The sequence below is a fragment of the Ostrea edulis genome, chromosome 7 (genome assembly GCF_947568905.1).
Source record: "Ostrea edulis chromosome 7, xbOstEdul1.1, whole genome shotgun sequence".
Taxonomy (NCBI): Eukaryota; Metazoa; Mollusca; class Bivalvia; order Ostreida; family Ostreidae; genus Ostrea; species Ostrea edulis.
The window spans coordinates 5,743,197-5,754,034 of NC_079170.1; the positions used below are offsets into that span (position 1 = coordinate 5,743,197).

The 10,838-nt window shown below is 36.7% G+C and overlaps 1 protein-coding gene across 2 annotated transcripts; it reads left to right on the forward strand.

The window, feature by feature from the left end:
- The first annotated feature begins 65 nt into the window (after positions 1-65).
- LOC125656783 (ankyrin repeat domain-containing protein 50-like) lies at positions 66-8,773 on the forward strand. Of its 2 annotated transcripts, XM_056143127.1 has the most exons (5): positions 2,085-2,681; positions 2,869-2,973; positions 3,063-3,129; positions 3,224-3,459; positions 5,514-8,773. In XM_056143127.1, coding segments are annotated over exons 3-5 (1,485 nt in total). In that variant the 5' UTR covers positions 2,085-2,681; positions 2,869-2,973; positions 3,063-3,127; the 3' UTR covers positions 6,761-8,773. The 2 variants fall into 2 exon arrangements, with proteins under 2 accessions (XP_055999101.1, XP_055999102.1); XM_056143126.1 differs by having other exon boundaries at positions 66-2,973.
- Positions 8,774-10,838: the final 2,065 nt, after the last annotated feature.

Sequence of the window (10,838 nt, forward strand, 5' to 3'; positions counted from 1 at the left end):
GGTAGCATTATTTCCTGCTGCCATATGTGTTATCTTATTATTCAACAACACAAGATAATAATATTCTTATATGATACACCCATTTCTGCTGAATCTGTAATATTCATGATATCAGAATATGTTCACGTACTGCATATTTGAATATGTTTTTGTACTAGAACTTTACATTTATATTATGCATTTTGATCTATTATGTCAAATTAAATCTCACACCCATGCTTTTTCGGGGGTTTGCAGGGCCAAAAGCCGACTTGTATGACAAGACCAATCCAGACTGGGTACTCTCTTTAAATCTTGCACCAACAGAGCTACCTGGATTTGACTCTTCCATGGAGTGCTATGACAGAACACAGGCCAGAATTACATCGACAATGCAGGTTCAGGCAGATGAGAGCCTTTCTGGCAAAATTAATGTTATAAGGAGACTGAAACAGGAGAACAACCAAATGGCACATTAAGTCTTGGAGGAGCGTTTGAGTGTGTGGGTGAAGAGGAATAAACTGAAGACCAGCGAGAGGGACTGAAGAAGGAAATGACAAACGTAGTGCTGGAACGGGTGCTTTCTGTCTAGAAACGTTTGGGATGATGCAAAAGTGAAGCATTATACTGGACTTTGCTATATCACACTTTTGACTTTGTTCTCTTTCCTTGAACCACACATAACGTATACTTGAAGGGACATTCTTGTGAAATTAAACATTGGTCCTCACATTTATAAAACTCAGGGATAATTTAGACATTCAAGACTTGGGATATAGATTTAAGGTGACTCCTAACTGCTCTTAGATGTGAAACAAATTATGCATGTAAGAATGTAATGCTTCACTTGTGGCCAGAAAGAGAAGAGTTACATATGTCAATGCCTACGGAATTCCGTAAGTACTTTGGTGGGAAAGTTTCACTAATTACGCTTCTAGCAAGGACAGAAACCTGGAGTGAACAAGAACGAATCAATATATACAGATAAGTCTTAGGATTATCTATCCCTATTATAAGAACAAACAAATCTAATTAGGCATATGGTCTGTGTCCGGACGGGTATGTATCCTCGGGACAGGTATGTATCCTATTCAAGTACGGATCTCGGATGTATCTCCAGATCTGTCCTATACCCAGAGAGAACTTAACTACATTTATATCGAAACATAACAAACAGTTTTAATTCACTGTATAACACCCTAAAACCAGTATACTAGTCACCGTATACTAAAAAATAAGCAGGGTTAAATTTATTATCGCCTTACCTCGTCTGCTACTTTCTTACTCCTTTGAGCTCCGACAGTGAACTGGCGAAATATCGTTCATCACCGCCTTATATACGGTGATGACTGGATGGTATCCCTGAAAAGCAGGTGCCCCACGAGTTACTTGCCCCTGATCATAGATAGAAAGATAAGTCGTACGTCGAATAATATTTCGTAAAGAAATGTGTTTACGATGAAGAAGGCAAAGAAAATTGTTGGGATTTTTTACTAATTAAGATTACTAATTAGACCCCAATTAGCTCAACTATAAAAAATGTAAGAAATAAATAATGCAATGAACGCAATATGGAGAGAAATACGATTTGATAGAAAGTGTACAGAGTATTATTTAATTAACATAATTAATCAAACCCTAATTCTCTCACATGTTAAAAACAGTAAGAAATTTGATATCAAAAACTGTAAGGGGCGAGATCAAAAGATTGATTTCGGATAAAAATGTAAATTCAAATAGTTAGGGGGAGGTGGGGGGTGGTTAAAACTTCTGTAAGTTTCTCTTATCCGACACCAATTACACATTAGTCGAAAAAGGAGAAAGACAAGTGACTGTTAAAAACCACATGACGATATTACATTTTAATTAACATTTGATAGTTTAATCTACACTTTCATTTGTGAGTAAACAGAAGATAGGGTATACAGAGTTTTTATACTCGTTTGTTCTTACTTGTTGATCAATTATAGTTTAAACACTCATCATATCTAGTTTAGGGGTCGTTGCGGGGGGGGGGGGGGGGCGTAAAAACTATGTGAATTTAGTTAGACATTAAACTTTTGATCTCGCCCCTAGGAAGTAGTTAAAACAACGAATGCAACATGGAAAAAAATATTTAATAAGTCTTATTAAAAGCAACACTGATGATACCTAGCGGTGGTCAAAGTAACATATCTTTAGCAATTATTTTTGAAAGTACAGAAGGGTATTTTTGATCGAAAGTTAATAGAAAATGCACATGTATATTAATGAAAGGTGAAGATAACAATCGGTATGAAACACATCAGACCTGTTTCTCTAGTAAAGAAATACACCTGCATATGCTATCAAATAAGGAATTTTAGGGAGTGGAGTGTTGTGGAATTAATTATTAATTCTTCTGGATCTGAATTACTTTTTTTCAAACCAAAGTATGAAATACTGAAGTAGTTATCAGTCATATAAGCAGCGCTCTCTAACCTAATAAACACAAGTGAAGATACTTTTGAATTTAAGCAGATTAAGTAAATTCTGACAAACATGATAATCTTCAAGATAGAGGGAACTACTATAATATTTATTATGATACATATGTTACCCAACTATCTATTTTGCATTGCTTGTAGGAGTTATGAGATTGATCACTGTTCGTTATCTTTACGGCGGGTGTGACTGGTCGACAAGGGATGCTTACTCCTCCTAGGCACCTGAACCCACCTCTGGTATGTCCAGGGGTCCGTGTTTTATCTATTTAGTATTGCTTATAGGAGTTATGAGATTGATCGCTGTTCGTTATCTTCGCCTTGCTTATAAACCCTATATCAAACGCATATACATGACATATCTTCATATTTTTGATAGGATTGGTGAGATTGATCACTGTTCGTTATCTTTATTTTTTTGTAAAAGGTTTTTGTTTGAAGACAAATTGGCGCCAGTTGTACTATAGCAAATGTCAACACTTCATCAATGGTTGTCCGAGTAAGCCGTCCCATGCCAATGAGATATATAAATGTAAGAAACTGTTTCTTATCATATACTTAACAGTGATGATTGAATAAATATATTTTTCAATATGAGTTTGACATGTTCTGTGTTTGTAGATTCTGCCTGTCTGAATATCAACACAGAGAGTCAGTGTTTTCTTGCTGATCCGACATGTCCCAATATGTAAGTCAATACTTAATAGTAATATACATTTTTTTCTTTTTATGTTGGTAATACAAATAATTCTCTTTTCAAAACATCACGAATATAATCATAGGACATCAAGATTCACTACCAACGACATGATGGAAACACCCTCCACCTACTTTGACTTCTCTGACACAACTGTCAATCCTCTCTACAACACAACGGACTCCTTAGATGACGTATCCACTGATATAGAGGCAGTTGTGGGAGGTGTTGTAGGTGGAGTGTTTCTTATTACAGTCCTGCTGATTCTAGTGTTCGTCGTCTTGAGAAGGAGGAAGAAACAGAAATGTACAAATAAGAAAGGTAAAAAGAACCTCGAATACATCTGAATACATCTGAATTCCTGATTATGTAATACTTGGCTATATTTAGCTCTAAAACTTCATAGTTATTTCGGATTTCAAACATTTCGGTTGAGCATCACTGAAGAGACATTATTTGTCGAAATGCACATCTGGTGCATCAAAATTGGTACCGTATAAGTTTTACATTATGACCCCTGGGTCGAGGCCTCTGCTGGTGGACTGTTAGTCCCCGAGGGTCTCTACAGCCCAGTAGCTAAGTACTTCGTTACTAGTTTGAAAATACGGATGTACATTTAATTGCTGTTATAAAATTTAGAAATTCATTTCAAAATTAAGGATTATCTCCCTCATGCATAGCTGTTATCCTTGGACGAATTTGGCTCCACTCTTTTGGCACGCTGTTTTTGGCTATATTTAGCTCTAAAACTTCATAGTTATTTCGGATTTCAAACATTTCGGTTGAGCATCACTGAAGAGACATTATTTGTCGAAATGCGCAATTGGTGGATCAAAATTGGTACCGTATACGTTTTTGTACATTACCCATGTATCATAGGCATTCATTCCTAAATTTCATGAGTTGTTCAGTTTTACTGGATTTACTATAAAAAGTTGAGAAATTCAATATCTTTGGTTGAGTAATCTTGAACATTTTCAAATGTATTACATAAAAACAAAACGCCCCGATGAGTGTTTCATATGCATTGCATCACTAAAAAGAAATGGAAAATAGTATAGCCTTGGTGAGGTGTTCCTAAATATGCAAGGTGAAGATAACGAACAGTGATCAATCTCATAACTCCTACAAGCAATACAAAATAGATAGTTGGGCAAACACGGACCCCTGGACACACCAGAGGTGGGATCAGGTGCCTAGGAGGAGTAAGCATCCCTTGTTGACCGGTCACACCCGCCGTGAGCCCCATATCCTGATCAGGTAAACGGAGTTATCCGTTGTCAAAATCAGTGTGCCAAGAACGGCTTAACAATCGGTATGAAACACGTCAGACAGCATTTGACCCAATGCGAGGTTGTATTGACGAACTAGATCGTTATAACGACCATAGAATTTGCGAAATGCTGACTTCAATCGAGACTGTTGAAATCACTGTACCATCAACTTGTTTGTCAATAGCTTACCTCGATTTAAAAACTGACTATACCCAGAACAAGCTCTTGCATATCGAATCAGTTGAGATATATAAACACCATATGCAGGTGATAATGGAATATTGCTACATAAATGTTGGAAGTTGACGATGGAGAAGCTGAAACCATCCCGTTTGTCATACAGTTGAGTTGTTAGTTTGCCGTTAATGTCTACTTTCAATAAAATATCTAAATATTTCATAGAAACATATTGACTATATACAGTGATAGTCTTGTGGTTTATTTTTACTATGCATAGGTTGAATGTTTACACATAGTTTGCCGGACGTGAACGAGTCTAATAAAAATCACTAGGTATTCTCCCACTTATTAGTAGTTTACTTCAAGAAAGGTGGATAACGTGTGAAAAATAGCTTCTATAATGCAAGCAGAGATTCATTTTGAAAATTATATCAGTCTATGATAGAAATTACAAAGGGGTGTGTGTTTCCACTTAGTCAATGGCTTAATACGAACGCTTACCTAAAGCCAAATGCAACGATCGAAATCAAAGTCAGCTATTTTCAGCCCTAAAATAGAGCTTATATTTGAAATCAAAGTTCTTTATTAAATTATATGATTCCTAATTTCGGAAACATTTTCTATCCCGAAAAACATCTGGAGAGAAAAGAAAACAAACTAGAGTATTGTGATATACTGTCAATGAAATGTTTATTTGGGTTGGATAGGAAAATCATATCTCGGAAACAAAATTTCCTTTTGAGGGTTAATCGTACTGCAAATGTTTTTCCCTCAGTGGAATCTCCTTATCCTTCTACTAATGGAACATGCTATTAGTCATACAGTGGCCCCTATAAAGTTCTTTCTTAAAATGTCTTACTGTAGCAATATTTTGAGTCTTTCATTTTCGTTATGCAAAATACATCCAACTTATTTAATTAGGAAATAGAGGAGAAACCACATATCTACAAATACAGCCTGATAACGAACAGGATCACTATACTGGAGATGGTGTGCCTAATGCATTACATGCAGCCTGCAAGAATGCGAACCTCAAAATGTGTGAACATCTCATCCAAACACACCCTGACCTTCTACACAGTGTAGATAATGATGGAGGGAATACTGCTCTACAAGCTGCTCAAGGTGGAAACGTGAACATTCTACAACTACTGACAGATAATGAAGTAGACGTCAAACATAAAAACAATAATGGCTGGAATATTCTAAACGTGGCATGTGTAAATTCTAACTTAGAAATGAGTCGTTATATCATCCAAACACACCCCGACCTTCTACACAATGTAGATAATGATGGATGGAATGCTGCTCTACACGCCGCTTATGGAGGAAACGTTGAAATTCTACAGCTTCTCGCAGACAATGAAGTAGACGTCAAACATAAAAGCAATGACGACCGGAATATTCTTCACGTGGCATGTGCACACTCTAATTTAGAAATGAGTCGTTATATCATCCAAACATACCCTGACCTTCTACACAGTGTCAGGAATACTGGGTGGAATGCTGCTCTACACGCTGCACAAAGAGGAAACGTTAAAATTCTAAAAGTACTCGCAGATAATGGAGTAGACGCCAAATATCATAACAAGTATAACTACAACATTCTTCACGTGGCGTGTGTACACTCTAACTTTGAAATGAGTCGTTATATCATCCAAACATACCCTGACCTTCTACACAGTGTAGATAAAGAGGGATGGAATGCTGCATTATTCGCCGCTCGAGGAGGAAACGTTAAGATTTTACAACTACTGGCAAATAATGAAGTAGACGTGAAACATAAAGAAAATGATGGTTGGAACATTCTCAACGTGACATGTGGATTCTCTAACGTAGCAATGAGTCGTTATATCACCCAAACATACCCAGACCTTCTACATAATGTAGATAATGATGGATGGAATGTTGCTCTACACGACGCTAGAGGAGGAAACGTTAAAATTCTAAAACTACTCGCAGATAATGGAGTAGACGTGAAACATAAAGATAATCACGGCTTGAACATTCTTCACGTGGCGTGTGTACACTCTAACTTAGCAATGAGTCATCATATCATACAAACATACCCTGATCTTCTAAACAGTGAGGATGCTGCGTTACTCGCTGCTCGAGAAGGAAATGTCAAAATCATACAACTACTAGCCAATCATGGAGTGAAAACATAAACAGAAAAATATTACCAGTTTTTAAAGCGCTAAGCGTAGCTGCGCTGTATTGTCGCCAGTTGGATTTTGCTTTCGTCATCACGTTTCCGGTTTATCGCCACCTATAGGAAATTTATGCATCGCTATAGTAAACAAGTCGTGTTTATAGTAGTCTAATTTTGCAACCGATCTAGTACGGGGATAACATCCATATTCGCAGGAGCATTCCCCCCCCCCCCCCCGGAAATACAGTTAGTTGGACAGTGGGTAAAATATGTATAAAAAGGTGACATTTTTGTCCTCATTCTGGGGGAAAGTGGGACACAGAAGCAGGTCATTCTTCAGTTAAAATTTCCGTTTGAATCTGCTTCTGTAATAATTAAAGTGATTAAGTAATTCAAAATCTAAAAATGAATAAGAATCTATACATGAAACCGTTTTGGCTAGGGTGCCTTTGTAGTGTTACCTTCACATAGCGCCTAGAGGTCAAGAAAATCAATACTTTTGCATGGTGTAATCTATAATTAAAAACCACGTCATTAAGCTATACACGAATCATGAGGGTTTTCCATTTGTGTTTTGACTGCTGTTCCGGCTCAGTAAAAACATTTGTCCGACCACAGTGGTCCGACACAGCAAAAATGTGTGCAACACAGTAAAAAAAAATTATCCCCGTCGATCGTGAACAAAAAAGAACGTGTACTTGTGCACGATTATGTTTTGACAGCGAAGGACAGCGATTGGTGTCTCAGAGGGACGATATTGCGTAACTGATTACACCTCTCCCGATCATGCATGTAAGTAGGTCATGCAGTAATGGAGAGGATACAGCGGTGTAACTTAGGCTAACCTTACTATTTCTAAACGACCAAGCTATTCGTCAACACAATCTAATTTGATTTCGTTATCTAGTTTCAAAAATGAGACTGAAAATGATGATCTTGGGGGAGGGAAAAGACAAAAGGTACAAAATTATAGGTCTGCGTTTACGGAACACAATGCCCGTTTCAAGTCTTCAAAATACCGCCTGGGATTTTACGAGGGCTGTTTACTGCAATATGGTTAGAAGAAGTGTTAGATAAATATTGCCATTGTGTCAAGCATGAATGTAAATTGGTTTGCGGTCCACAGAACGCTACACACAATTAACTGGACCACAACAGTAAGTTAGTTGCGTTATAACAATTGAACACTTTTTACCGAAAACTGCCATTACAACAGTTTTTACATTTTCTACCAAAACTTGACAAATTTCAAAAAATATTCTTCTCTAGACCATCATATCTGTAAGAAAAAAAATTGCATAGTCATGTAGAGGATTTCAAGATCCAGGGTGGGGCCTGAGCGGAGCGGATCAGAAACCCTAGATTTGGGAGGATGGGTGGGGCCAAACTGGGTATAAAGTGTTTATGTGTAAAATATTTGAATAACATAGCTTTTAATGCTATTGATTGATTGTATCTTGTTTAACGTCCCTCTCAATAATGTTTAATTGATGTGGAGACGTCACCAAGACCGGTGAAGAGCTGCAAAATTTAGGCCTTTGTTCGGCGCATACGGCCATTGAACAGTGAGGGTTCTTTAGTGTGCCACACCTACTTTGACACGGACCATCCGTTTTAAGGCCATCTCGAAGGACCCATGACATCCACACCTGATGCCAAGAGATTGGCAATGGAACTGTTACTACATGTTTTAACGACCTAGGTCAATCGCGGCCGGGATTCGAACCCCAACCGTCCGCACACAAGGCCTACACTTTATCTCTAGGCCACCGCAACGGTTGTAATGCTATTGGTACTAAATTCTGATTATAGATATTTAAAAAGAGCAGGTGTGCTTTACCAAAATTGTAAATTTCATGATCCAATGACAGGGTTTTAGTTCTGGGTGGAATCAAAATTATTATAGTGACCATTGTTTTTAACAACATCATAAAGTTTATATTTCACCATGTTGAAAAGTTCCAGGACATTGTTTCCAATCCATATTTGTTATTTCCTTACAGAAAGTGTATTATTTAGTTGTGCGAAAATAAAGAATAACGCATGAACTTTTTTTACTGTTGTTCCTGCTCATTAACATTACAGACAGAATTCATGAAGTCAGCTTAGCGCTTTTCAGTACTTTGATTTTATTTGCAATGAAAAGTACATACTGTGAAACCTATGTTTGTAGAGAAGTGATAAATAATTGATAACGGACATATCTTGTAAGAAAAAGAACAACTTTTGCTCAGGGGTATGAGGTATTATGGAATAACAGGTAATATAGCGTTGTAAATCAAATTAACGTGGTTTGTGATAAAGTTACAGTAAGGCCTAGTTCTTTCGTTTGGGTTCTTAATCAAGCAAACTTTTTTTTATACATAGTTGGAGGAAAAAACCCAAACACAATGCTTCAACGTCAATGAATTTTTGGAGATGGTAGCTATGTAAAACTTATACGGTACCAATTTTGATGCACCAGATGCGCATTTCGACAAATAATGTCTCTTCATGTTTCAATATCATAAACAGTAATATGTATATGAGAAAGACAGATATGTTATTTGAGCTAATCTGATCTTGATTAAATATTGTTTTGGTTGCCCATGTAAACCTTTTTGATTGCTGAAAGCTGGAATTAAAACATAAATCAATCAGTATATATGGTGGAGTAAACTGGATCGAATATATTACATGTGCTATTTGATGGAAAATTTTTACTTCTCGAATATGCATGTTGCATATTAGTAGATAGTTCATATATTTCGCATGTGGCACGTGATGGTTAGAGTCAGAGGGGCGAACAAGTCAAGGGATTTTAACGAATTAATGGATTCCTCATACTCCCAATATTCAAGTGTTGGTACCATAAATACAGTGACACAAACAAGGCAGCAGATTAGTTTTTCAGCACGCCCACATACTGCGAAAAAAATTCTTAAAGGAAATGGCATCAATGACCTGGATTGGCCCGTGAAGGGCGTTGTTGGAAAAGTAGCAAAGTATTCGATCTCAAAGAACCATTCAAACCATTTGTCAGTCAATGGAACACCGCAGTCATAAACGCTAATGGTGAACACACCCGGTATTAGTGAACCCGAATTAGTGCTCACCTTTACCGCATTTGACCTTGTAGCCTCTTAGCGAATTACAATGATGTTTGGAATTGATGGATATAAGATTTAATCTTGCAAAGATTATAATATACCAGAAATATATTTCAAATTGATGAAATAATAAAAATAATAACACACACACACACACACACACACACACACACACATATATATATATATATATATATATATATATACTATACATGAGTACCAACTCGATCAATATAACTTCTCAAAAATCACGATCAGAAAACAAAGAGATCTCCACGCTATTAGCATCTCTCTCTCTCTCTCTCTCTCTCTCTCTCTCTCTCTCTCTCTCTCTATATATATATATATATATATATATATATATATATATATATATATATATACGGTACGGTACTTATTTCCACCAAACCTGTGTTCACATAAAATATATTCAACCCAGCGAAATATTGTACCGGTGGATCAAATCAACAAGAGTACCGCAAACGGTACATAATACGCCAATGAAATGCTTACATAGGGTGTTTTTCTTGTGCTATAATTTTTATAACTTTGCTTCAGGTAGTATCAGCCATCATGCGGCTGTGGCAAACTTTCATATGAAAAAAGGGTCTTAGCTTAAAAATCGAGATTTCCTCAAAATGGACCAAGTTCAACAACCTGTATTTTTTCAAAAATGGAAGAAAATCAAAATCCTTCTCCAGATGCACATCTTCAATACCCATACAAACACTCCACAAAATAATAGGGTCCTCACTTGAAAACTCTGGGAGGAGTTGGGTGGACAAATTATGTACCCTCCATAGAATATTAATTTCCAAATAGACTAAGTTCAACAACCTTAATTTTCTCAAAAATTGTAGAAAATCAAAATCCATCCCACATGCATATCTTCAGTACCTATACAAACACTCCACAAAATAATAGGGTCCTCACTTGAAAACTGTGGGAGGAGTTGAGCGGACAAATTATGTACCCTCTATAGAATATTAATTTCCAAATAGACTA